The 25,160-nt window shown below is 37.1% G+C and overlaps 7 protein-coding genes across 13 annotated transcripts; 4 read left to right on the top strand and 3 right to left on the bottom strand.

The window, feature by feature from the left end:
* Positions 1 to 238: 238 nt before the first annotated feature.
* On the bottom strand, positions 239 to 3,857 carry LOC103873779 (probable LRR receptor-like serine/threonine-protein kinase At5g63710). Of its 3 annotated transcripts, none has more exons than XM_009152175.3 (10): positions 3,614 to 3,857; positions 3,004 to 3,129; positions 2,795 to 2,924; positions 2,642 to 2,713; positions 2,418 to 2,561; positions 2,267 to 2,332; positions 2,107 to 2,177; positions 1,545 to 2,030; positions 871 to 1,265; positions 239 to 813 (listed from the first exon to the last, which is right to left on the bottom strand). In XM_009152175.3, the coding sequence occupies exons 1-10, from the start codon at positions 3,624 to 3,626 to the stop codon at positions 472 to 474; spliced, it is 1,845 nt and encodes a 614-aa protein (XP_009150423.1). In that variant the 5' UTR covers positions 3,627 to 3,857; the 3' UTR covers positions 239 to 471. The 3 variants fall into 3 exon arrangements, with proteins under 3 accessions (XP_009150423.1, XP_009150425.1, XP_009150424.1); XM_009152177.3 differs by having other exon boundaries at positions 239 to 792; XM_009152176.3 differs by lacking the exon at positions 3,614 to 3,857 and adding an exon at positions 3,350 to 3,587.
* A 1,045-nt stretch (positions 3,858 to 4,902) lies between these two features.
* On the top strand, positions 4,903 to 5,889 carry LOC103873778 (SOSS complex subunit B homolog). Its single transcript, XM_009152174.3, has 2 exons — positions 4,903 to 5,164; positions 5,353 to 5,889. Exons 1-2 carry the CDS (start codon positions 5,137 to 5,139, stop codon positions 5,799 to 5,801), a joined length of 477 nt encoding a protein of 158 aa, XP_009150422.2. The 5' UTR covers positions 4,903 to 5,136; the 3' UTR covers positions 5,802 to 5,889.
* Positions 5,890 to 6,562: 673 nt separating this feature from the next.
* On the bottom strand, positions 6,563 to 9,131 carry LOC103873777 (pyruvate kinase, cytosolic isozyme). The gene is made up of 4 exons (XM_009152173.2): positions 9,044 to 9,131; positions 8,553 to 8,829; positions 7,689 to 8,150; positions 6,563 to 7,606 (listed from the first exon to the last, which is right to left on the bottom strand). Exons 2-4 carry the CDS (start codon positions 8,808 to 8,810, stop codon positions 6,794 to 6,796), a joined length of 1,533 nt encoding a protein of 510 aa, XP_009150421.1. The 5' UTR covers positions 8,811 to 8,829; positions 9,044 to 9,131; the 3' UTR covers positions 6,563 to 6,793.
* A 262-nt stretch (positions 9,132 to 9,393) lies between these two features.
* Positions 9,394 to 14,706, top strand: LOC103873776 (WD repeat-containing protein 26 homolog). 4 transcript variants are annotated; one of them, XM_033292994.1, is made up of 5 exons: positions 9,394 to 10,802; positions 11,200 to 11,812; positions 12,043 to 12,144; positions 12,221 to 12,862; positions 12,937 to 14,706. In XM_033292994.1, the coding sequence occupies exons 2-5, from the start codon at positions 11,201 to 11,203 to the stop codon at positions 13,096 to 13,098; spliced, it is 1,518 nt and encodes a 505-aa protein (XP_033148885.1). In that variant the 5' UTR covers positions 9,394 to 10,802; position 11,200; the 3' UTR covers positions 13,099 to 14,706. The 4 variants fall into 4 exon arrangements, with proteins under 4 accessions (XP_033148885.1, XP_033148884.1, XP_018515134.1 ...); XM_033292993.1 differs by having other exon boundaries at positions 9,394 to 10,896; XM_018659618.2 differs by having other exon boundaries at positions 9,394 to 11,029.
* Positions 14,707 to 14,812: 106 nt separating this feature from the next.
* Positions 14,813 to 16,708, top strand: LOC103873775 (serine/threonine-protein kinase SRK2H). The gene is made up of 8 exons (XM_009152170.3): positions 14,813 to 15,056; positions 15,127 to 15,303; positions 15,385 to 15,438; positions 15,526 to 15,618; positions 15,704 to 15,796; positions 15,881 to 15,985; positions 16,069 to 16,167; positions 16,254 to 16,708. The coding sequence occupies exons 1-8, from the start codon at positions 14,937 to 14,939 to the stop codon at positions 16,584 to 16,586; spliced, it is 1,074 nt and encodes a 357-aa protein (XP_009150418.1). The 5' UTR covers positions 14,813 to 14,936; the 3' UTR covers positions 16,587 to 16,708.
* A 394-nt stretch (positions 16,709 to 17,102) lies between these two features.
* On the bottom strand, positions 17,103 to 20,145 carry LOC103873774 (TOM1-like protein 5). Of its 2 annotated transcripts, XM_033292996.1 has the most exons (11): positions 19,967 to 20,140; positions 19,845 to 19,918; positions 19,415 to 19,528; positions 19,132 to 19,210; positions 18,935 to 19,033; positions 18,723 to 18,836; positions 18,468 to 18,631; positions 18,301 to 18,376; positions 18,096 to 18,181; positions 17,758 to 18,024; positions 17,103 to 17,675 (listed from the first exon to the last, which is right to left on the bottom strand). In XM_033292996.1, the coding sequence occupies exons 3-11, from the start codon at positions 19,513 to 19,515 to the stop codon at positions 17,333 to 17,335; spliced, it is 1,329 nt and encodes a 442-aa protein (XP_033148887.1). In that variant the 5' UTR covers positions 19,516 to 19,528; positions 19,845 to 19,918; positions 19,967 to 20,140; the 3' UTR covers positions 17,103 to 17,332. The 2 variants fall into 2 exon arrangements, with proteins under 2 accessions (XP_033148887.1, XP_009150417.1); XM_009152169.3 differs by having other exon boundaries at positions 19,845 to 20,145.
* Positions 20,146 to 21,509: 1,364 nt separating this feature from the next.
* On the top strand, positions 21,510 to 24,803 carry LOC103873772 (DEAD-box ATP-dependent RNA helicase 31). Its single transcript, XM_009152167.3, has 9 exons — positions 21,510 to 22,605; positions 22,718 to 22,824; positions 22,928 to 22,983; positions 23,069 to 23,293; positions 23,378 to 23,584; positions 23,658 to 23,840; positions 23,926 to 24,141; positions 24,229 to 24,411; positions 24,508 to 24,803. The coding sequence occupies exons 1-9, from the start codon at positions 21,875 to 21,877 to the stop codon at positions 24,733 to 24,735; spliced, it is 2,136 nt and encodes a 711-aa protein (XP_009150415.1). The 5' UTR covers positions 21,510 to 21,874; the 3' UTR covers positions 24,736 to 24,803.
* Positions 24,804 to 25,160: the final 357 nt, after the last annotated feature.

The following is a 25,160-nucleotide window of genomic DNA, read 5'->3' as shown; positions in this document are numbered from 1 at the left end:
GCAAGAAGCCATGTGTCAGTGGGGCCCGCAAACAGTTAAAGATAACCCTTGGAACATTTCTTAATTAGAGACATTTGAACAAAGTTTCTAAAAAAAGGTGGTGGGCCCAACACTTCCCACCACCAAAAACACTAAGGACCAATGTTGAGACTACCAATAATGTTGCTCTAACGGTTTAGGACATCATATGAAAAGGCGACGTAGCATCGTTTCTTAAAACAGAGCAAGAATCAACAAGCGCCAAAAACAGAGGAAACTGTTATGGAGACAATAGCCAATTCATATATACAAAAACACAGCTAGGTATATGTATATATATCATACGATCTATTACACAAACCAAGCTTGTGTTTTACTTAGTTTCCCACCTGTTTTAATACAGTTAGCAAATCAAATACACTTTCTAGGTTTATCTTTTATACATGTAATGCAAAGTTTTTTTTTAAATATCTTTCTAAAGATCCTTCAACTTCATCTTGCTGACGATAACCTGATAGATTCTTGATCTATGGTGGACTCTTCTTCGTCCCAAGTAGCTGGTAAGGTCGGAAGCAACAATGCTTCTTTGTTCCTAACTTCTTCAAGTTGTTCCCACTCAATCCATTTTTCAGCCAAACTACCAGTCCCTTGAAGCATCTTAACCACTTCAGACATCGCTGGTCTATCTTCTGGTGCGCCTTGTGTACATAGAAGAGCCACTTGAACAATGGTTTCAACTTCTTCCGAGTCATAAGTAGTCAAATTGCAATCAACAATGTCTCTCAGTCTCTGTTCTCTCAACAGCTTCTTTATCTGTTTCATACACATCCAACACTAGTTTCTGTAACTTAAGACACAAGAAAGCTTAAAAAAGACAATTTCAAGTCTTACATGATCAAGCAAGAGAATGTTTTCCTCCTCTTCCAAGCGCGAAAAGTCGATTGCACGCTGACCAGTAACTAGTTCAAGAAGTGTTATACCGTAACCGAAAACATCGGTCTTCTCTGATGATTTTCCTGTGCAGAGATACTCTGGCGCAATGTGTCCCATTGTGCCTCGGACTTGAGTTGTGACATGAGTCAGCGATGTATCCACAAGCTTAGCTAAACCAAAATCTCCAAGAACAGGCTCAAAGTTGTTGTCTAGAAGTATGTTTGCAGCCTTGAGATCGCGGTGTATGATCTTGGGGTTACAGTGCTCGTGTAGATACTCTAAACCATGAGCTGAACCGTAAGCCACACGCTTCCTTGTTGGCCAGTCTAACCCTTCCTCTCCCGCCTTTAAATCTACAATGTAACAAACTAAGTCATTGATGAGTAGAGAGAATCTATTGTGTAATACTTCTAGGTTTTTTCATTTAAATTAAAAAATGGTTAAATGTTCAGTTTTGCCTTTATTTAACTATCAAATTTCTATTGCATTCAGCCTTTTTTTTTTCTTAATTTATGTAAGGATAAAAAAGATAAATGATTACATAAATTTCATTGAAATCCTAAATAACATTTGTTTTGTGACGAAAATTTTACTCTACAAAAACACTTAATATGAAATGGAAGGAGCAATACCTCTTAGTCGATATGCGACACTAAGATTCTCCATGTATGGATACACAAGGATCCTCTCAGAGGAAGTTGTGCAGAAGCCAATAAGGCGTAAGAGATTCTTATGAACCGCGACGCTAATGAGCTGAATCTCTCTTTGGAAAGCTGCTTCACCTCCAGGACTGAAGTAATCCGCAAGGCGTTTCACTGCAACTTTTGTTTTGTCTGGAAGCATACCTCTGTACACTTTTCCAAACCCTCCTTGTCCGATCAAATTGCTCTCGTTGAAACTGTCTGTTGCTAGCTGAACTTCACGCAAAGAGAATCTTTTTAGCTGTCCGAAGGAGATCTTCCTGTCATCTTCACCAGCTACATCGAAAAATATGTCGTTTTTGGTTCTGCGACGGCGATGGTGGTGATACATAACCATAGCTCCAAGGAATAAGATTATAGAAGCAACACAAGTTGCGGTTAAAGTGATGTTTCTTAGCTTCTTCTTGGAGGACGTGACTGCAGTTAAAGATACTAGTTTGTAAGTCTGTTCTGTTAGTATGTGAGTTGTATGAAGATGAAATAAATCAAGAACCTGGAAGACGAGAGCTTGAAGAACAAGGCTGGTTCAAGCTTTTACCACATGTAAGATGAGTTCCTGAGAAACTGAAGAAACCACACACACTATGTGGTTATAAAACTGAGAAAACACTGTGACGTAAGTAGATTCATGAGGATTAATAAGATTGTTTTACTCGAATGTTGGGATTGAGAAGAACTGTGTAGGGATGCTTCCTGTTAAGTTATTGTTTGAGAGATCTCTGTGAATCAATAAGCCAAAAGAAACTCATAAACTTCATAGTTCAAAGATGGTTTTATAAGAGGTTTGTTTTCATGTGGACTTACAAATGCTTTAGATTCGAGAGCTGACTCCAGCTGGCGGGTATTGAGCCGTTGAAACTGTTCACTGAGAGGTTTAACGTCTGAAGATTACTCATGTTCCCTAGATAATCCGGTAAAGTACCAGATAAACTGTTGTTCTGTAACTCTCTGCATTTAAGGCATCAAGAAAAAATATTATGATTAATGGAATCTTTAGAGAATCAGAAAAATGGTTTGTGACGTCTTACAGTGTAACCAAGAACTTCAGTTTTGTAATAGATGGAGAGAGTGTTCCTGTGAATCCATTTGAGGCAAGACTCCTATAAAATTGATACAAAAGAGACAAAATAATGAAAAATCTTGGAAAATAAAACTTGAGAAGTGATCTTAAGAAGACTTACAGAGCCACAACACTCTGGTCTCTGCAGGTGACATAAGACCAGCTAAAGCAAGGGCTCACGAAATCTCGTGTCCATCTTAGACGATTGCTTGAATCCTTAAGTGAGTCTCTGAGCTGCAACAAAGCTCCTCCTGGGAGATTAACAAGACGTAAAACCACTTGATACCTTAAAGATCATGGATACAAAAAAGGCTAATTATGCATATTTACCTTCTATATCTGGTTGAGTTGATGAAGAAGTGTTCCCCACAAAAGTTAAGACCATGAAGCATTGTAAGATCAAATGGTTCCATGTAAAGCAATTTCTTAGTGGATTGCAAAATCTTTCACCGTTCCCTGCAGTTTATTAGATATCATAAGATTTGTTATATATATGAAAGTTTAATTCTTCTACAAGAAACACATAGCCCTTATGATCAAACAATGTTAACAAAACATTAATAAGCAAATAAAAGAAAAAAAAATGAATCATGGGTCTAGTTATGTATTAATATATAACAGCTTTGTTTGTTTTTGATGTGAAACATTGTATCAGATCACTTAATAACTTTCCCACCAGAGCTCATTAGAAGCCAAAATATGAAGAAGATGAAAGCTTTTAAGCATCAAGAACGACAACTTTTCGATTGTGTCGTTGACTCTTTGCTTTTGATGTTCAAAATCTCTCTGTGTTTCACCTAAATATGTACCAAATACTTTGTAGCATAAAACTAAAAGAAGCTATTAATATATTACATAAAATAGCAAAAACCAAGAAGCCTAAATAATATATAAATGGAGAAAAAACACTAACGTGTAAGAATAACAAAGCTTTTGGTACCTGAGTGAGCCATAGATAAGCTGAAACACTCTAAACACAAGAGAACAAAAACATGGGTTGTGAAGAGAAATGGAGGGTTTGTGTAATAATGAAGCCAATAGGAGCAACAATATTGAAATAAAAATTCACATAAAGAAGATGACTCTTTTAGAAGTTAGTGCCTTTAAAGGACCCACAAAAGGTATTGTTCAATTTTTTTATCCCTATGATGTAAAGAAGAAGAAGAAATGCTGCTTTGAGGGAAAGAGAATCCCACTAAGTTGAAACATCTTTGATTTCTTAATTGGTGGTGTGTTCGTTTCTTTTTTCTGGCGTCTTTATTATTTTGATTGATCTCTTTTGCAAGTGTGGGACTTCATTGAGATTGGGACTAAAAGGTGAGATGAATGAACCTACAAAAGATAATAATAATAAAGAATGATCTGAATGCATCAGTCATTTAAACACGAGCTTGATTAAGAAGTAGATTATGTTTTGGAAAAGAGCTTTTGATTTAGGAATAGACAGAAGCATGTGTAAGAAGGTTCCACTTGTTCAGATTATTATTCCACTAGTCTGGACGATGGCAATGCAAAGGGGCATTATGTGTATATATATTCTTCTCATCTCTCACTCACCTTCAGTAATGAGAGGAACAAATAATATACAAACACAAATATATTTTGAACAGAAAAAACTGAGAGAACATTATTCAGTTTGATGGATATAAAATTCTAAAGCATTTTCTTATAAGAAACGTAGGCTAATCAAAGAAAGGATCAAGAAAAGGTTATATATATTTAAAGAAAGTTAGGTTTACAAAAAAAAACATAACGTGAGGAAGAAGCAGACTAAGAATATATGTGGAAGAACAATTATATATAATATCAATTATAATATGCTTGAGCTTGAATATGTTCTTATGCTCATGCCTTTATGTAATGTCATACGATTCTTCACCTTGGTGAGACTTTTGTTCGATCTGCAAAAGATCTGATGATCATCACAATCTACAACGTATATTTAAAAAGTGTAATTTTATCTACATTCACAGATAAAACAAACACAAATATATTCTATTATTATTAGAAAAAAAAATGAATCAACATAAGTGAATAAAAACTAAGAAAAAAAAACAATATACTTAAACTCTTACATTATAAACTAACATACTACTAGTTTAAACCTTTATTAAGAGTAGCTTAACTTTACTTAACCTTTGGACTAATAGTCTAATCTTAACAATTAGTGTATTAGGAAACTCCAACCACAAATTTACAGACTTGAGAACCCAAGGCATTGTATCTGTATATTATAACTTGGATTGAAAACAAACCGGTCGGTTAAACCGGCTTTAAGTTTAAGGGTGAACAAATTCGCCATTTACGGCTTTGCCCCTATCTATTTAAAAATTATACATTGGCGCTCCCGACGTTTCCCTCTTCTCACTCAAGTGACAAGTCACGTCTGAACCTTCGCCATCTTGGCCACCGTCGCCTTCTCCACTCATCGGTGTTTCCTCCAACTGCATCGTTCGATTTGAAATGATCTCTTACTCTCTGCTCCAAACCAGTAAGTGTCTGTAATTTTGGTTCGCAAACGATGGTAGGAACCCGTAATCTGATTGTAGATCCTTAAATAGTGTAGATCAGGCGTTCGATAAAATGTCTGAATGAAACATTGAAATGTGGTTGTGTTCTCCGTTAGCTCCTTTTTTGAACCAGTGTTTGAGTCCTCCCTGTTCCAACTTCCAATTTCAGGAGATTCTATCCTAGCGGTTTCCGACAAGATGCACGTGTTTCTCAAGGACATAGTTCCGGCGGCACAGAACAACATAAACACGCGTTTCATCATCCTCGACAAGTCAAGATCACCCGCCTCGGCGAGCGGAAAGAGTTGTATCGCGTTAGCTGCGGATGAAACAGCGGCGGTTCACATACAGCTGTGGGGAGACGAGTGCGACGCCTTCGAGGCAGGGGATATCGTGAAGCTCGCCAATGGGATATTCTCGTACGTGAGGAACAGTGGGCTCCTTCTCAGAGCTGGGAAACGTGGGAAGATGGAGAAGATGGGTGAGTTCACTGTTGCGTTTGTCGAAACGCCTAACGTTAGCGAGATCCAGTGGAATCCTGATCCTGAGAATCCCAAACGCTATATTCAGAACGGGGTCGTTTCTGCGCATTCCCGTATTTTCCCTCCTTTGCCTTGAATAAGGTTTGTAAACAACACATGACACATGGAAAATGATAAACACTTGTTTATTTTGGCAAATTATAATAAATCTTTGGGAATACAAATTAATTTGAGATAAGTAGAACTTCTATAAATTAATACTCGATAAACTAATAATCTCTAATAAATTTTGTTAGTCTCAACTTGGACCGATGTAAAATATGACATAAATCTATAAAAATAATAAGACAATAATATTTTTAAAACTCCATGTAAATATGTAGTCCCATTAAAAATCATAAATTAATAATTTATTTCTATATATATTTTATATAAATATAAACTAAATATTATATTGTTATTAGTATATCTCTATATATATTTTTCTTAATATTTTAATATATTTTAATAATATTTAGTAAATTTTTATATCGAAAATCACCTAATAATTCTATGAAACATAAAAATTTACACCAAATAAGATAATAAAATAATATGAAAGTCAAATTTATAAAATTTAAATAATTTATACACTGTAAAATCAAATATTTTCTTATTTTGTTTATAAAAATAGAAAAAATAGAAAAAAAAAATCTAAAATAGAAATTTTATAAATTAATATCTCTATAAATTTATAAAATTTTAAAGTCTCAAAATTATTAATTTATAGAGGTTTTACTACAGTGCTTGGCAATGAATAATAAATAATTAAATAAATACAAAATCAAAAGGATGAGAAAAATTTATGAGTATACAAATCAGCACAATGACTTTTCTTATTTAATATATAGAGACTAATAATTAGAAAGGATAGTCTTAAAAATTAAGATAAAGTGGTATATTTGTTTAGTTAAACTATAACAATAAGTGCATGAATTCTTAAAAAATCTTATGAACTAAACATAGCAAAAGAGAAGAAATGCAAAACAAAAACCCAAAACACTTTCAGAAACATCTGTTTCCTGTTCTTTATTTCACCCTGAAACATAAACCTTGAGAAGATGATGATGATGATAATTTGGCAAGGACTCACTTGACCACACAGATCTTGATAACAGAAGCAGCTCCAATACGGTGCAGAGCCACCACAGCATCACCATGGTTACACAGTCCTTTCTCAGTCGCTTGCTTCAAAGCAGACTCGATAATCTCCTCTGTAGATTCATTATCAGTCGCTTTTGCAGATCCTTCAGCCAACACCGGTATCAAGCCTCTATATATCAAACTATGCCTGGCCGGTGACTCATCGCTGCAGCTCCAGTTAAATGTATCGCTGGTGAAAACCGGAACAACCACCGAGAGAATCGGAACAGCAGGTCTATACTTGGCCACCAGCTTAGCTGTTGTACCTCCTCTAGTCAACACGATGATGAGTTTGGCCCTGGCTTTGTTTGCTGTCCTTACGGCGGATGATGCAAGACTCTCGAGCGTGCTCATTGGAAGTGGAGTCGCTCTAATCATCTCCTTGAAGATTGTGTTGTAGTCAAGCGACGATTCTGCTTCTATGCAGATTTTAGCCATTGTTTTCACTGCTATCTCAGGGAAGGCTCCTGCAGCGCTTTCACCGCTTAGCATAACGCAGTCTGTGCCGTCCAGAACCGCGTTTGCCACGTCAGTGGCTTCAGCTCGTGTTGGCCGGGGAGACTTGATCATAGACTCGAGCATTTGAGTGGCTGTGACCACCGGTTTGCCAGCGAGGTTACACTTGTAGATCATCATCTTCTGAGCCAAGAAGATCTTCTCTATCGGTATCTCCATTCCGAGATCACCACGAGCAACCATGAATGCATCTGTTTCACGCAAGATCTCGTCGAAGTTCAAAACTCCTTCCTGGTTCTCAACCTTCAATGATTCAAACCAAACTTAAAAAAATCAGACAACACTAACAAGACAAGAGCAAGGTGTGTGTGTGTGTTGTTGTTACCTTGGACATCAACATTATACTCTTGGAATGTGAACCAAGTACTTTCCTGACATTAACAAGATCTGAACCTTTGCGAACAAACGAGAGAGCAATCATATCGATCTTGTTTGGAACACCCCATTTAAGAATATCTTCAACATCCTTCTCAGTCAACGTGGGGAGATCAACAACAACACCAGGGAGATTCACGTTCTTTCTTTCCCCAAGCATCGCCGTGTTTTCACATCGACATCGCACAGTTCCAGACTTTGGATCGCATGACAGCACAGCTAGACTTATGCTCCCATCAGCACATAGTATTGTATGTCCTGGCTGCACATCCACCGGCAGCTTCTTGTAGCTCATGGAAATCGTTTTCTCATCGCCCTTGATCTCGTAATCGGTGCTGATAGTGATCTCCTGGCCTTCCTTAAGCTGTATAGGGTTCCCATCTTTCAAGAAACCGGTACGAATCTCAGGCCCCTATAGTAAAACATGAAAATTAAACATTGAACCGTTGTAAACACATACTAATACACTCCATCTAAGCTAACACAAACACATACTAATACACTCCATCTAAGTTAGCACATAAGATCTATTGGTTGCTAGTTTGAATCAACGCCATCAATTAACATATGACAAGCATGTAAACACTAAATGCCCAATCCTCATGCTCTAGACCTTAGCTAGAAGCAACTAGATGATACTCTAAGCATTAACCATGTTCTAGTTTCATCTTCTCTCTCAGTTTTTCATACTAAAACTGTTTTTTTTCTCTACTAAAGTTTCTTAATTTAGAGGCTGAAGCCTTCATGGAGTAAGGAACACAACCTAAAGACCAATATCCATAATCAATCAGAAAAGAAGAGAGAAAGATGAAACCTTTGTATCAAGCATAACAGCAGCGAGGATGCCAGTATTCTGCATAGCGGCGCGGAGATTGTCAAGAGTCTCCTGATGGTACTCGTGACTTCCGTGAGAGAAGTTGAAACGAGCAACATTCATTCCCGCTTTGAGAAGCTTCTCAATCATAGGAACAGAGCGAGACGCAGGACCTAGAGTGCACACAATCTTCGTCTTCGGAGTCCTCCCATCGTTAGGAAGCTCCTTCAGTATCCCTTCAATGTCTATGTTCGACATTTTTTCTTCGAATCTCGACCTGATTTAAACAAATGGAACCAAAGGATCGAACTTTATCAGATCAAGAGACGAGATCATAACTAATCAAAGTCCACGTTTTAAAAAACAAGCGAAAAGGACGAGACTTTGAGATTCAACGAACGAATATGAATAGCTATTACAGCCGGTGATCTGATGCATGATCTAACGATTTATGAGAGAGGAAGAGATGATCGGAGAGGATTGGATCTAACCTGAAAACTGCTTCTGTCTGTTTTTTTTTTTGGAGTGTGAAAGCTGCCGGCGACTCGAAAATGTTAATGAAGAGACTTTATAACGGCGTGAAATAAATGACACGTGGAATTATTTAAATTATTTCATCCAATGGGAATTGTTTTAACAATAAACAAGAAAATACTTTCCGCCCCTTCGAAATCTGGATATAGTGGACTTGTTCGTTTTATTTGGTTTAGTGATTTTTTAAATAAAATTTTAATCATCAACTAGCAACATGCTATGAACATATGACTACGAACGATTATTCTAACAGAAGAATATGCTTTTGGATCTAAAAGAGAGGTGTGCTATTCTTTCGTTGTTAATAAACCAAAAACTCTAATTTTCTTAAAGCTGGTGTTAGTTAATTTATTAACTTAAATTTATTTGGATTGAACTGAGAGTCTTTGAGAGTTTCATTTATGCTTGCATGAATTTGATTGAGGTAAGGAAAATCATTTCGTTTTATATTACAATTTTTTTTCTTAAACTATATAAGTTTCCATGTTACTATCTTTTCTTTTAAATAAGTACCTTGATTTTGTTTTCTGTTCTTATGAAAATTGAGAAGACATACTTGGAAACAATACCTTTTTCTTTTCCTTCAGAATCCTTTGGAATGATCAAGGAGCCATTTGTTTTCTTTATATTCTAACTTAAAAAAGACACTTGGAGACTATTCTTGTGTTAGTTATTAGAATTCAAACGAAATGAAAGCAACTAGATATTAATAAAACAGTCTAGTTGATCGAAAGTTTCTTAATTCCAAGAAGCTTAAGGTGGCTTTTTACTTATGTTAACACCTTTTCCATCAATAAAATACAGAGTTTTTTTTCACTCAAGTTGAGATTTCATGGATGAAACCTAAGACACTCGAAGAAGCAGGACTTCTTGGAGAATTTTGACATGGACCCATTACAAGATTGAAGATACATATAAAAGCACCTAATATTGTTTAGATGAAGTTCACATAATGTGTTGTTATATGTTGAAGAGTCCAATTTAAAAGCATGATGAATTTAGCAAGAGTGTAGGAAGTGGCAACCGGGAGCAAACTTCCCTGTAAAATTTAGCAACGTCTTGCAATCCCCCCCCCCTACTAAGCCTCTAAAACAACTCTTAAAGGGGTAGATGCGGGTTTGGCCATTTTACCGAAACATATGGCCAAAGAATCCACATGCAAACGTTTTCTTCTCTTTTTGGATAATAACCTATCGACTCTGAAGAAAAATCATGGACTTTTTATTCATTAAATGAATGAAATTTTTAAAAAAGCAAATTATAAACGTCGTTTGGCACATCTCATGTTGACAAATTTTAACGTTTAAATCGAATACAAATTGCATTAGAAAAGTTTGAAGGGAAATGTCATATATTAGTATTATTTTCTAACTGGTGTTGAATCTGCTTCATGCAGTTTTATATTTTACCAAGAAAAAAAAAAGGTAAACATTTAACCTAAATCAATTATAACCAAAGTTCACCCATTTGTCTAAGGCTAAGCATTGTTTGTTTGAAAAATAATTTATTTCAAAAATATAATTAACCAATTATTTGATTCAGTTTTCATAGTAACCATCAATTAATATAAATAAGCAGGAAGAGTTACACATGACTCAAAACACAAAAGCAGAGCGCTAAAAGAAAATATAAATACGAAACTGAGTGAAATCTCATTAGACGTTAATCTTTCTCTCTGATTCTTCTTCTTCTTCGTCGTCTTGTGCCGACCTATAAGTACTCTTCTCACTTTCTCTCGTTCGCTTCTCTCTCTCTCTTTGTCTAGTCTAAGATCGCTAAAGCCGACTTGCAGGGTTTTGCATCTTCTTTCGTAAGATTGAATCTTTTTCCCCCCTAAAACCCTAAGATCACTTTTTACGTTTTCACGAACTGAGTTTTCTTGCGATCCAAGGCTAGTTTGTTCTTGCTGATTTTACGTTTGATTGATCGTTTAACTGTGAAGGGTATGATTGTTTCTCATCGCTACTTTGCTATCACCATTCTCGTAGATCGTTTGTTATTATCCTATCCGTGTCAGTCACAAGAGATGATCTTCGTCTCTTTATGTATACTATGTGCTTCGTTGATTCAAGAAAGCTCAAGATTTGATTTTTTTTGTTCTGACTCTCTGCAGGATGGATGGTACGATAGGCCCCAAAGGCCTCGTCAAAAAGACCGAGCTCGTTAGGATAATGACAGATGCACTCATCTCCCTTGGTTTCAACGGCATCGCTACCGACTTACAGAACCAATCCGGCGTTAATCTCCTCGATCCTACTATCAGGCACTTTCTCGACGAAGCAAAGCGTAAAGAATGGAACAGCTGCATTAAACTAGTGCAGGAGGAGGAGGGATTACAAGTGCGTGATGAAAAGGTTGCGAGATTCTTGCTGCTAGAGCAAATCTTTCTCGACTTCTTGAAGGATGATAACCTTGATGATGCACTCAACACTTTACAGGAAGAGATGACGCCTCTCGGTGTTAAAAGGAGGCGCCTTGAAAAGCTTCCCTCCAAATTTGTGTTTCCAGATTCTGATGAAGAGAGGTTCACTGAGGTTACGAGGAAGGTGCAAAAACTGTTTCCTCCTGCAGCTATAGTGCCAGAAGGGAGGTTGGTGCGTCTCTTAGAAGAGTCACTTTATCATCAGATGAGGGACTGTGATTACCATAATGCTCCTGATACTGATATGTCCCTGTGCTTTGATCATTGCTGTTGGAAATCCAAAATTCCTTCCAAGACTGTTCAGGTAAATAACACTATGCTAAGGGTTTTTAAGTGTTATGAGTGTTACATTGTTTCTTGTTCAATACGTTAAGTTGTCTATATGTTTGAGTTGTGAGTGTTACATTGTTTCTTGCTCAATACGTTAAGTTGTCTATATGTTTAAGTTGTGAGTGTTACATTGTTTCTTGCTGACTTACCTTTAATGATGATATAGCACAATATGTTTAATTTGTCTATATGTGAATGTTTCAGACATTGGTGGGACATACAGATGAGGTCTGGTTCTTGAAATTCTCAAATAATGGCAAATGCTTGGCTTCTTCTTCTAAGGATAACACAGCAATTATATGGGAGGCATGTTAAACCAAACCGTGACTTGCTTTTAGCTTCTAAGGATTGATTCACTTATATGTGTTTTCTTTTTCTCCAGATCAATGCAGAGGGAGGAGAGTTTTCGATGAAGCATAGACTTGAGGGACACGAGAAGCCAGTTGTAGTAGTCTTATGGAGTCCAGATGATCAACAAGTCATCACATGTGGAGAAAACGAAGTCATCAAGCGCTGGGACGTTGGCTCAGGACAATGTGTTCAAACCTATGGAAGAGTTGATGTTGGTTCCATTTCTTGCAGATGGCTTCATGACGGTTCGGGTATAATTGGCGCGATGGCAGACAGGCGGATCTACTTGTGGAACTTAGATGGGACTGAGATAGAGCACGAGCAAGGGCAAAGGGGACAGAAGATTTATGATGTAGCCATGACGAGTGATGGGAAGTGGCTTGTAAGCGTGGGAAGGGAGCAGAATGAGATCTCATTGTTTGATAGAGTGACTAGAGGTGAGACGGTGATTCAAGTGGAAGGCATGGTTACCTCGTTCTCGCTTTCGAGAGACGACAAGTATCTTCTAGTTAATCTCATTACACAGGAGATCCACGTCTGGATGATTGATGGCAGACGCGAACCACGGAGGGTTTACAAGTTCAGTGGCCACAAGCGTAATAGGTTTGTTATCAGGTCTTGCTTTGGTGGCTACGATGACAATTTCATCGCCAGTGGGAGTGAGGATACTCAGGTAATAAAAACAGATCTCATTAGTAATGGACCTTAAGATGGAGAGTGATGGTGTCTATGTTGTTGTTGTTGCAGGTATACATATGGCACACAGACTTTGAGACGGGACCTTGTTGTGTACTGCCAGGACACGGAGGAGCTGTGAACTGTGTGAGTTGGAACCCCGCTGATCTTCATATGTTGGCCTCAGCGAGTGACGATAAAACCATCCGGATTTGGGGACTTGACTTGGAGTGATGATGACTTAGCTGCAAGTTTGATATTTCATTATGTGCATAGGATATATACCTTTTAAGTGTGTCTCTTGTTTTCATTCTTCACCCTCTTGATGTTTTTTTTCTTCCTTGGAGTACAATAGAGATAAGAGCAGATGTTTGATTACTAATAGTGAGACACAGAAGACACAAAAAAAAATGCATTTGAGAACAGTTTTGCTCTAATGTTGATGCTTCACTTCTTCTCTTAAGAAACTATTGTTCTCTCTGTCTCTCTTAGTTCAGCAATGAAATTTCAGTAGAATCTTTATTTGAAGTTGGTCAAATGTTAGCTTGAATCGATCAAAGTCTGTGAGTTTGAGGACCACTTGAAAAGCCCTCGCCACAAGAAGATCATGGAGAGAGATTACGTAGCAAACACTCCACATTTATACTCATTTTACTATATCAGGGCTTAAACATATATATGGGCCTTAAACTGACAAGAGATGAAACGTTACAAAAAGGCCCATAGAATATACATTCAAGAAACCTAATTTTAGGCCTCTACTGTGTTAATACTTAGTAAATTTGTTTTGGATCAAATATACTCTTTTTTTTTGTGCAAAGATCAAATATACTCTATATACTTTAAATAATGATGTGTGTGTACCAGCTGCAACAAGTAGATCTCACCATTTTTAGACAGCTTAGTCTGTACTCTATAGTAATACACGGATCAAGACGACTTAATCCCTAAATATATAAACATAGTTGCTTACTTTAATTTAAATGAAAAAAAAAAGATATGTTTAACCCTTTGCGTTTCCACACATGAAAGCACTTACTAATTTAAGATTTTTTAAAAATTAAAAAGGAAGAATACAAAACAATATTATCCACAAGTAAATTATTGACCATTCTTTTGACTTTATGTATGAGTAGCAAACACCACACCACGTGGTTGGCAACAGCTTGGCCCATTGTAACGGAAAACAACTTCAAATGAGATGTATCTCTTAAGTTATGGGTTCATACATTTTCTCATCAAAACCTTAAATTATATGACATGTATATTATATAGTTTTGACAATTGAACCCATTGCTATTTATTAGAACATGAAGAATGGTTATGAATCAACAAGTGTGTCACGTGATGGGCCGGCTTAGAAGCTCCAAATGTAATTTAGTTTACTTATATATAATTAGTAACTTAGCGAGTTAGTTATGGACCTTATGGTCGGTTGACAACTACTGATACACATGCATACTGAATTAATTTATAACTAATCGAAACGTTCAATGTGGTTTGTCTCTATTTAACCGACCTCGACCATGCCGCGTACAAACACAAGAAGACATCAAAAAGATAAAATCATTACAGTATTATTATAAATACCATTTACAATCATTTAAAATTAATATCACTAATTATGAGCATAATATAATCAAATTGGAAAATTTAGCATAGAGATTAGTGATGCTCTCCCTAAATTCTATTTTGCACGATCTAAGGAGCAAGGTAAGTGATGGATTAATAAAGAAGGAAGAGTAATTTTTATAGTATTAACAGTTTAACTAAATAGGAAAAAATTAGTGACCGTTGGATGGAAGGTGTTCATCGGAAAGCGAGCGAAGACCTCTTCACGTGGCACAGTCCTATTGCCCATCTCCTCCGTTTACTCCTCCATAATCGATACATACACATATACATACACTAAAATGAGTGTTGCATGTGGGAGGCAATCTCAGATCCCCACGAACGTCGCTGCCCTTTATAAGATGTGACGAGTTTCTTCAATCATCCAACTATCCAAGTAAGTGTGTGTGTGACACATTCAAAAGACTTAAACTTTGATCTTGAGGAGGAAGTAAAGAGAGATGGACAAGTATGAAGTTGTCAAGGACTTGGGAGCTGGGAACTTCGGTGTTGCTCGTCTTCTTAGGCATAAAGAGACTAAGGAGCTTGTTGCTATGAAGTACATCGAGAGAGGTCGCAAGGTTTGATCTTTCTCCTCTCTTTGTGTTAAAAAAATGAAACCTTTGAATCAGAGGATGATGTGGTTTGTAGATTGATGAGAATGTGGCGAGAGAGATTATTAATCACAGATCACTTAGGCATCCTAATATCATCCGATTCAAGGAGGTGGTTCTGACTCCAACTCATCTTGCTATTGTAATGGAGTATGCTTCTGGAGGAGAGCTCTTTGAAAGAATCTGTAATGCTGGTAGATTCAGTGAAGCTGAGGTGAGACCTTTCTTCTTAATATCCTAAGTTGGGATCTCTTCTTGGTTTGTTTATGTTTAAAGAATCTTTATGTTTTCACAGGCTAGATACTTCTTTCAGCAGCTGATTTGTGGAGTGGATTACTGTCATTCCCTGGTATTTAGTTTGCATGATGTTATGAAGCTCAAGGAGAGATTTTTTTTTTTGGGTTTCAGTTTGCATGATTGTTTTTTTTCTATGCAGCAAATATGTCATAGAGATCTGAAGCTTGAGAACACTCTGCTCGATGGTAGTCCTGCACCACTGTTGAAAATCTGTGACTTTGGTTACTCCAAGGTGACATTCATTAGTCTCTTTTTTTTCTTTATATTAGTCTTCAAGATTTGTCTTCCTATCTAATAAGGTCATATGTTTTGTGTAGTCATCTCTGCTTCACTCTAGACCTAAATCAACTGTTGGAACTCCAGCTTACATTGCACCTGAAGTTCTCTCTAGAAGAGAATATGATGGGAAGGTAACATCACTAATGACTCCTCAATGGTTCTCATCTTTATTTTTCACTTGTTAATGTAACGGTTTGGTGACTGGTGTTATGCAGAATGCGGATGTTTGGTCTTGTGGTGTGACTCTTTATGTGATGCTGGTTGGAGGTTATCCCTTTGAAGACCCTGATGATCCCAGAAACTTCAGGAAAACAATCCAAGTATTAACCAACTCCAGGAACCTTTTCAATAGCTACGTTTCTTTCACCTCAGTTCTTATGGTGTTTGTGAAAATGTTCTGCAGCGTATAATGGCTGTCCAGTACAAGATCCCGGACTACGTTCACATATCTCAGGAGTGCAAACACCTTCTCTCTCGCATCTTTGTCACTAATCCAGCTAAGGTACTTTCTCGTTTTCTCTGAGTTAGAACCCTTTTTTTTAGTTTTTTTTTTACTATTTGATGAAATGTCACTATAAATATATGCAGAGGATCACACTTAAAGAGATCAAGAAGCACCCGTGGTTCTTGAAGAACTTGCCTAAGGAGCTTACGGATTCTGCTCAAGCAGCGTACTACAAGAGAGACAACCCAAGCTTCTCTCTTCAAAGCGTTGAGGACATTATGAAGATCGTTGGAGAAGCAAGGAATCCAGCTCCGTCTTCTAGTGCCGTCAAGGGCTTTGATGAAGATGATGAAGACGAGGTTGAAGAAGAGGAAGAAGAAGAAGATGAAGAAGAAGAAGATGAAGAGGAAGAAGAGGATGAATATGAGAAGCATGTCAAAGAGGCACATAAGAGCCAAGAGTCTTCTAAAGCTTAAAGAAAACAATAACTCACTCTGCTGTTTAATATATTCAATCTCTTATATTATATTTCTGTTTACGTGAATTTGAACATCTCTTTAATCTATAAGCAATTTGAATCAAAATCACCCATTTCTCATATGGCATAAACATAGCATTTTCCAATGTTCAACGAATAGTTAGGCGGTAACTAGGCGACTTATAAAGAATTAGTAATTATGCATATTATGCAGAAAGTTTTGGCATCAACAATTATTAATTTATTTTATATTTATACAAGATATTTTAGTTTTTGAGTTTAGTAAACAAAACAAAAGAAATTAGATAAATTTGTGAAATTGTACTAACATTATTTTTTTAATTTAACGGATTTAGACTAATTTTAATCAATTTAAATTAATTTAACTTTTTTAATTGATTTAAAACAGTTTAAATCGATTTGAAGATACAAATCAGATTTTTAAGAAATCCTATCCTGCCTAGACTGATTTTTAGAACCATGGAATTTTCACATTCATTTTCATTACACAAACAGGAACAACACACCTCTGTAGAATAGCATAGCTCATGTTTCAACAAAGTGAAAGTAAAGTACCTTTACTCGTATTACATAATCAAATCTCATGGGGCCTATATTCTAATTTCACAACACTAGAGATACAGAGCAACAGCAACACACAAAACAACAAAGCCTAAAGAGAGCAGGAGTAAAAGAATACATATATATATATATTTAGGATGAGACAGAAGTTTTGGGTGTGTTTCAGTCACTGAAGTCAACACTTCCACTGCGTGAGCTGCTGCCATCGCGGCTATGCAAAGAAAGACCTCTCATATGACCTGGCAAACCCGAGGCACCATCAACTTTCTTCTCCTTGAAGAACTTTTCCCTCTCAACGTGTTTTGAAGGTGGTGGTGGTATCACAACAGGCGGGGATTGCGAATGGCTATGGCTATCACCACCGCGTGATGACTCCTCTGATGGTAAAGGACGAATGAGTGGACGGTTGAGCTTTTCGCTATGGATTGCTGATCCAAGTAAGGCTTGTGGAGGTGATGGTTTTTCTTCATCCTCAGGCATTGCTCTAGCTTTCCCTTTTCGCAATCTGCAAACAAACATTCACATGGATCTTTGGACGTAGCATCAAGAATAACATTTTTAGATTCCAAGAACCTTAGGAGACATACCTTCTGAATAACTGCTCAGGCTCCTCTTCCTCATCCTCGTCTTCAAGATTAAGATGGTTTGGATTAGAGATAGAGCTGCTCGATTTGGTATTTGCATTAGAACCGTTTGAGGTAGGACGATTAGGTTCGAGATTGGAATGATAACCATTGGATGCAGCAGACCTGCCTGACCCTGTGACTCTACCAGACAGTAGATCTTCATGTCTATTAAGAATTCTCTGAAGTTGTTCATTCAATTCGATTGCTTGAGAAACAGCTCTTTCATCCCTGCACAAACAAGCCGCTCCACTTGAGAAAGAAAACGCTTTTTAACATGTCATCTAAAGACGGAAACTTGCCTAGATGTCATGACGAGGTGCATTACACGCTCTTTCTGAAATGAGCATTGCTCCACAAGATCAAGAGTAAACTCATCTTTTGCTCCCTAAATGGTCATAAGTGGATCGAACTAAAGTTATCACTCAGGCTAAGAGATCAACAAGAGAACCAAAGAATGTGTTTAGTGGAGTTAACAATATAAAGTCATGGAGGTATAATATATACCTCAGGATTTTGAGAATCAACTGCGTCAAGAACTTCCTTCAAAACTTCTAATGCAGCACTAGCTTTTTGTAAGATGCTACAATCAAAGAGATAAAAAAAAACAGATTTAAGGCCTCTTAAAATTTAAAGGAAAATTTTAGGTTACTGACATGTGGAGAAGAAGATACCTAGAAGGAGTTGGAGATTCTCGTTGCTGAGTAGGAGGAGCAGTCCCCTCGTTTCTAGCAGATGCAAGTTGTTCATTGAGCGTATTTCTTGGAACCGCCTGTGCAGTGACCACAGCTGGTGGTGGAGTGGAACTAGGTCTCTGAGGAAATTGAACTCCTGCTTGCTGAATGTAACAGAAGATGTCAAAACAGAAAAGCTCTCAGTCTTGGAAGACAGATTCACGGAAATGGGATGTTCTTTTGTTTCAAACTTACCACTAAATCATTGTATGCTGTATAATACTGAGGGAACTTCCCTGAAGCGCCACCAAGAGAGGTTTGAGTTGCATTAAGAAGGAGAAATATCCTCTCTCTTACAGGCAAATCCGACTAAAAAGAGTGTTCGAAAAACACAAACTAAAATTAAGCAGCTTAACTCTCAAAAGTTTTGTAGAGAAGTAACATCAAGAAACAGAGATGGAACATACTTTTTTCTTTACTATCTTGACAAGTGTAGGGAGTACACCTGTGTCTATAACCTGCTTGTGAATATTCTCTCCAATATTATTCATCAACATCTCCAGCAACTGCAATTATTATCAAAACAAAAGTCTCAATTATCAAAACGTTCAAAGGTATGCTATTCTCCTATGGCAAAGACATAGATTAAGACCAGGAACCTTACCTGGACAGTATATAATTGAGTGTTTGGGTTCTTGCTCCCCAGGCGTTTTTTGATAGCTTTGATAACATCTTTTGCTTGCCTATTTACAATATAAGAAGAACTCATGAACAGGTCGAAAATGCTAAGACGACACCAAAGTTATGTGCCTACTTATGGTTATCATATAAAATCCTTGAGGGTGATTAAACATCAAAACAACAATGAAGAGTTTTGTTAAGATAAAAAGCAGTCTGATTGTGGTTTATGCACTACTGTCACAGTTATATAAGAAGATTAGAGATACCTTTCATCTCGAGCAGCAAGTTCACAGATCTCAATGTTTTTGCCCCAATCCACATCAGTAAGCTTCTCACTCGTTGCAGAGCTCACAAGCTCCGAAGCCATTTTTTAATTTTATCTGTTGAAGCCAGAAACAATCAACAACTTAAAGATTCTCAGCAAATTTAACAGATTTCAAGATCAGATATTTGGATCATGTTATCTCGACAAGGAACACATGTGGTAAAGCTTGGCAAAACCCAAATCCTAGAAACAGACACAAATCTGATCACGAAGAGGACAGAACAAGACAAAACTGATAACTTGTCCAAATACAAAAAAAAATATCAAGCTGTCGAGGAACATTCTGACCCAAAAATAGATCTCAACAAACAAACAATCAATCAATCAATCAAGTGGTTTGATTGGATAACGATAAGAGTGAAAAGCCTTACCTGATAAACCCTAATCAGCTTGAGCATTACACAGAGACGTAACGAAGATGAAAGACGAAGCCTTTGCACCTCTTCTTCACCAGATTAATCAGATATATTTGATTACTCCTTAAAAACAGAAACTTGTACTGATGGTTTTTAGTTAGGATAGTAGATTATTATTATTATTATTTTAGAACTAAATAAATAAAAAAAGAAAAGAAACAATCAAAGGCTGAAGAAGCAGACACCGCCATGAGAGAGAAAGCTGTTCTCTTGGTAAAGTGTTGTTGGCGCGGGGAAGAGAGATAATAATATTACAGTCACGCGCTTGTCAGCTTTAACTAACAACTGACAGCCTGGTTGACCACCACGTGTCCTATCCCTTTTAATTAGGACACCCGAGAAAATCTCGGGGGAATACTTTCTTTTTCAGAAACGTCCCTTTGTTTCACTGGTATTTAATATCTGTCCCTTATCTTATTTTCTAAATATTTATCCCCACGTAGAATACATTTCACAATATGTTTCTAATTTAAAGTTCCGGTACAAAATAATTCTCCAAAGAAACTCAAAAGGTAGTTAACTAACATTTAAAACTCTTAACTACCAGGCTGACTTTACTAAAAATTAGAAAAATGGATTTGACCTTTAACAAATTAATCAGACAGACAAGTTCCAAGTGTCCACTTCGTAATGAGCTCATAATTTATTTTCTTTTGTTATCATTAGTTTGTAATTTATTTTCTTTTTTTGGATTCTTAGAAGTGAAGCTCTACCAATTAAATCATTTATTTTCTTACTATTCTTACAATAATTTATTTAAAAAAATATACATGTGTAATATACTTAGCTCTACCATTTTCTACGAAGCCAACAAACAGCATTGCATCTCTAGCTTTCTGTTCGGAAATGCATCTTACCATCTTATATCATAACACATGTTGCATGTCCACATAATCTACCAATAAATTGTGAGCAAAATAAATGAGGAAATCGAGATTGAGTAACAAATACACCCTATTATTGAAGTTTTAAATGATTACAAAAGTTTTTTGAGAAAGAAATGATTACAAAAGTTGCCGTCGAAAGAATGAACATTAGGTGAATTTAGCGTGTTACTTAGCTAAAACATAGAATTATGAATAAAATAAAATATATACAGTAGTTAAAACAACTAGAAAATTCGAACATTCATCAATCATCATAACCTACGTTGCACAGAAGCTTCATCGGACGTCCGCTTCCCGCTTCGGAATCGGAATCGGAATCAGAATCTTGTGGAAGCTTACGGAATCTCGCTTCCAAAACGCTTCTAAAATATTCTTTTTAAAAACATGTTGGAAGCTTACGATTCCGTTTTGGAATCACGCTTCCATTCCTTAAATCAATAAAAATATAAAATTATAATTTTATTTTATATAAAATCTAAATTTTAATAGTATTGAATAGAAAGAATAGAAGTATATAAAAAAAATTAACAATATAAATTATCTTTATGCATTGAGGGTTTTAATAAAGATAATCATATATTCAAATATATTATGTCAATTAATTATAAAGTAATAAAAATAATTAATATAATAATTTATTTTAAATTTAATTTATGTGTATTTCACAGTTTTAATATGAAATAATTTGGAAACTATTATAAATGAATAGATGCTTTATTTTAAATTTTAAACATGTAATTTTTAGTTCTAGATTTTTTAAAAAAATTTATATATGTATACGCTTCCAACATGTATCCGCTTCTTAACTTTTTTAAAAATCTCGCTTCCGCGCTTCCATAAGCTTCCGCTTCCACGTATCCGCTTCCGTTTCCATGTAACATAGCCACTACTAAATGATATTTAGCTCCAATAATTCTAAGCGTTAAAAACGACGTGCGGTTTTATCGTTTCAGCATATATCATAAAACGTAGCCGTTTCGATGTCCTTCTCTGTAAAGCCTTTAGATGAAATCATGAAACCCTCCCCCACTTGACTGAACCCTTTCATTTCCCGGCCACCGGAGACGCGAACTCCGTTTTAACACAGAGCTAAAAGCTATGCCTTTGAAGTTCCCTCGCCGAATACAATTCATAACCTATCCTCTCCCGCGCACTACTAATAATCTCGCTTCCTTCAGTTCTGGTTCTCGAGCTTATCATTATAACACTTCTAGCTCCTCCCCTTTGCTCTCCCGGATATTCTCGTTGAATCACTTCCCAATCGGGTCTCACATCAACTTCTCCACTCGTCCCAACGGAGGCGAAACCCGCGCGTCAAGGAGCTTGATCGAAGACGAGGAAGAGCTCAGCAACTGGGTAACCGATCTGAGACCTGGGTCATTGCGTGTCCATCTCACGAGCGATGATGATGATGATGACGTGGATCGTAGCAGGGGGAGAAACCAAGAATTTAGAGGGACTCGCAACAAAGTTGACTCCTTTAGGGAGAATCGGTTTAGTGACAGAGATAAAGGATCGAACTTTCGGAGTAGTCAATCCTCTTTTCGTGGGAGGAAGGAGAGAAGCTTAGGTAGAGATAGAGAAGGATACAAGGGTTTAAGGAAGCAGCGGCGGGGAGATGTTCTAGATGGAGAGAGTAGTGATGAGGATGTTAAGAGTTTAGTAATGGGAGGTATTGGGGATTTGCTTAGTGAGGAGGATGAGGAAGAAGATGAAGATCACGAGTTTCTTAAGAAGAAAGCTGCTTCTGCTTTTGGGTTTGATAAGCAGAAGGGTGTAGAAGCAAGGAATGATGTTAAAAGCTCAGATTCTTATTTGACCAAGACAAGGTACGTTGTTTTTGTTGCAATTCTAGTTTCTTCTGTGTTCTGTTGGAAATAAGCTGAGAGTTATTGCGTAATTGATCTTTGTAAGTGACTTACTCTGACCAATTGTTAACAGATTCGATCAGTATCCTTTGTCTCCCTTATCGCTGAAAGCACTTAACGATGCGGGATACGAGACAATGACTGTTGTGCAGGAAGCTACTCTCCCTATCATTCTCAAAGGTATGCTTCTGTATTTTTGTATGGTCCTTAAGGTACAAGGGCATGTAGCCTTTATAGTTTTTTTCTTTAACTCATTGGTTTCTTGGGCATTGTTTGTTTTCAGGTAAAGATGTTCTAGCTAAGGCCAAAACAGGAACTGGGAAAACTGTAGCGTTTTTGGTGAGACTTACCATGAGTATAATAAGTAGGCCTTTTGATAATGTGTTGGACATTTGTGCTTATTGTTGATGTTTTATTTTTTAAGCTTCCATCAATCGAAGTAGTTGTCAAATCTCCTCCGACAAGCCCGGATAATAAGCGACCTCCGATCCTTGCCCTTGTGATATGCCCAACTAGAGAACTTGCCAATCAAGCTGCTACAGAAGCGAACACCTTGCTGAAGCACCATCCAACTATTGGTGTTCAAGTTGTGATTGGAGGCACAAGGCTTGGTTTAGAGCAAAAGCGTATGCAAACAAATCCTTGCCAGGTTAGTATTGTTTGCAACATGTGTGCGTATGTATGCTTCAATATTTGGGCCTTTAAAATGAAAAGTGTTATTTGAAATTTTCAGATATTAGTTGCTACTCCTGGAAGGCTCAAAGACCATATTGAGAACACTCCAGGATTTGAAACAAGGCTAAAGGGTGTGAAAGTTCTTGTGCTTGATGAAGCTGATCATCTTCTGGACATGGGTTTCCGCAAGGACATTGAGAGGATACTTTCCGCAGTTCCTAAGGAGAGACAAACGTTTCTATTCTCTGCCACAGTACCTGAAGAGGTCTGACTCATTTTCTTGCATATTTGTTTTGGTTTATGTCTTGGGTTTTGACTTGATTTTTAACGGTGTAAAGGTTCGCCAAATGTGCCTTGTTGCTCTGAGGCGGGATCACGAGTTTATCAACTGTGTTCACGAAGGCACTGGAGAGACACATCAACAGGTCAGACAAACGCACATGATTGCTTCACTGGACAAGCATTTCTCTCTTCTGTACACACTTCTTCGAGCACACATTGCGGATAACGTAGATTACAAGGTACACAAATCTTCTTCAGCACCAGTATTAATACCACATGACATGTTTTTCTCTTTCTGGCTAACTCTGTGGTTGGTTCCTGAAGGTCATTGTCTTCTGTACAACTGCTATGGTTACAAAACTAGTGGCTGATCTACTTGGTGAGCTAAACTTAAACCTGAGAGAGATCCATTCTAGGAAACCGCAGAGTTACAGGACAAGGGTTTCTAATGAGTTCCGCAAATCCAAAGGTTTGATTCTTGTAACATCCGATGTATCAGCTCGTGGAGTTGATTACCCTGATGTGACTCTTGTTTTACAGGTAAATTAAACCATACAATAGTAATAGAACTCTTACTTAGAAACCTTTTTTCCTCCGGTTTTACAGAAAGTGTATACATGTGTACAGGTGGGATTGCCAAAAGACAGAGAACAATATATACACAGACTCGGTAGAACAGGTCGAAAAGGGAAGGAAGGAGAAGGCATATTGGTGTTGGCACCATGGGAGGAATACTTCCTATCATCCCTTAAAGACTTACCCATCACTAAGTCTTCTCTACCCTCAACAGACCCAGAAACCGTAAAAAAGGTTAAGCCTTTATCCTATTTCACTGATCTTGGCGTTGCTTCAAGGAGATTAAATTTGGAATGGGGAATTAAGTTGGTTGAGAATGGAATGTACCAGGTGCAAAAGGCGCTATGCCATGTGGAGATGAGGAACAAGGAGGCGGCGTACCAGGCTTGGTTGGGGTACTACAACTCACAGAAGATGATTGGAAGAGACAAAGAGAGGCTGGTGGAGTTGGCTAACGAGTTTAGTCGTAGTATGGGACTTGACAATCCTCCGGCTATCCCTAAACTTATTCTTGGTAAGATGGGTCTCAAAAATGTTCCTGGTCTTAGAGCCAAATAGATATATATTTTCTTTTAAGCAAAATTGATAAGTCATCTTAATAAAATATTACTTTTGATCTTCTTCTTCTTCTAGCTCCAGCCATTTTAGTTTATAGTAATTACATGTTTTCACATGGCCACAGTTGAGAGATTATCACAACCCAACTAATATGAGAAACGTTGAAGTAACTAATAGTGAAATCTATTTGAAAACTCGAAGCAATGCACAAGAGCTCAAAAAGGCCCAGGACATAGCAGACAAAGCTTGATGAAGCCCAAAACGCTTGGGCTAGTATGACTTCAGAAAAATTTGCTTCAGACTTCCGCGCAAACCACAAACCAAGTAAATAGTCAAATTAATTTGGCGAGCTCGGAACAATATCTCTCATTGGGCCTACATTAAACCCATTTCTCTCGTCTGATCTAATCTTTAGTTCCGTAGAT

Source organism: Brassica rapa, chromosome A06, assembly GCF_000309985.2.
Source record: "Brassica rapa cultivar Chiifu-401-42 chromosome A06, CAAS_Brap_v3.01, whole genome shotgun sequence".
In the NCBI taxonomy this organism is placed as follows: Eukaryota; Viridiplantae; Streptophyta; class Magnoliopsida; order Brassicales; family Brassicaceae; genus Brassica; species Brassica rapa.
This window is presented reverse-complemented; position numbering and strand designations above follow the sequence as displayed.

Bases quoted from the DNA above. Each gene is read 5' to 3' on its own strand.
- LOC103873779 (XM_009152175.3), bottom strand. The intron at 2,562-2,641 runs GTAAGACGTCAC...CCTTAAATGCAG, and splicing joins CTGAAGTTCTTGGTTACACT to AGAGTTACAGAACAACAGTT. The intron at 814-870 runs GTAAGACTTGAA...TACAGAAACTAG, and splicing joins ACATTCTCTTGCTTGATCAT to TGTTGGATGTGTATGAAACA.
- LOC103873778 (XM_009152174.3), top strand. From the start codon at position 5,137: ATGATCTCTTACTCTCTGCTCCAAACCA. The intron at 5,165-5,352 runs GTAAGTGTCTGT...TTCCAATTTCAG, and splicing joins TTACTCTCTGCTCCAAACCA to GAGATTCTATCCTAGCGGTT.
- LOC103873777 (XM_009152173.2), bottom strand. From the start codon at position 8,810: ATGTCGAACATAGACATTGAAGGGATACTGAAGGAGCTTCCTAACGAT. The intron at 8,151-8,552 runs GTTTCATCTTTC...GTTTTACTATAG, and splicing joins CTGTTATGCTTGATACAAAG to GGGCCTGAGATTCGTACCGG. The intron at 7,607-7,688 runs GTAACAACAACA...GAATCATTGAAG, and splicing joins GTATAATGTTGATGTCCAAG to GTTGAGAACCAGGAAGGAGT.
- LOC103873776 (XM_033292994.1), top strand. From the start codon at position 11,201: ATGGATGGTACGATAGGCCCCAAAGGCCTCGTCAAAAAGACCGAGCTC. The intron at 11,813-12,042 runs GTAAATAACACT...TGAATGTTTCAG, and splicing joins TTCCTTCCAAGACTGTTCAG to ACATTGGTGGGACATACAGA. The intron at 12,145-12,220 runs GCATGTTAAACC...CTTTTTCTCCAG, and splicing joins ACACAGCAATTATATGGGAG to ATCAATGCAGAGGGAGGAGA.
- LOC103873775 (XM_009152170.3), top strand. From the start codon at position 14,937: ATGGACAAGTATGAAGTTGTCAAGGACTTGGGAGCTGGGAACTTCGGT. The intron at 15,057-15,126 runs GTTTGATCTTTC...TGTGGTTTGTAG, and splicing joins ACATCGAGAGAGGTCGCAAG to ATTGATGAGAATGTGGCGAG. The intron at 15,797-15,880 runs GTAACATCACTA...GGTGTTATGCAG, and splicing joins GAAGAGAATATGATGGGAAG to AATGCGGATGTTTGGTCTTG.
- LOC103873774 (XM_009152169.3), bottom strand. From the start codon at position 19,515: ATGGCTTCGGAGCTTGTGAGCTCTGCAACGAGTGAGAAGCTTACTGAT. The intron at 18,837-18,934 runs GTATGTTCCATC...CACTCTTTTTAG, and splicing joins TCAAGATAGTAAAGAAAAAA to TCGGATTTGCCTGTAAGAGA. The intron at 17,676-17,757 runs GTATGTCTCCTA...GTTTGTTTGCAG, and splicing joins CCTGAGCAGTTATTCAGAAG to ATTGCGAAAAGGGAAAGCTA.
- LOC103873772 (XM_009152167.3), top strand. From the start codon at position 21,875: ATGCCTTTGAAGTTCCCTCGCCGAATACAATTCATAACCTATCCTCTC. The intron at 22,825-22,927 runs GTATGCTTCTGT...GTTTGTTTTCAG, and splicing joins TCTCCCTATCATTCTCAAAG to GTAAAGATGTTCTAGCTAAG. The intron at 23,841-23,925 runs GTACACAAATCT...TGGTTCCTGAAG, and splicing joins CGGATAACGTAGATTACAAG to GTCATTGTCTTCTGTACAAC.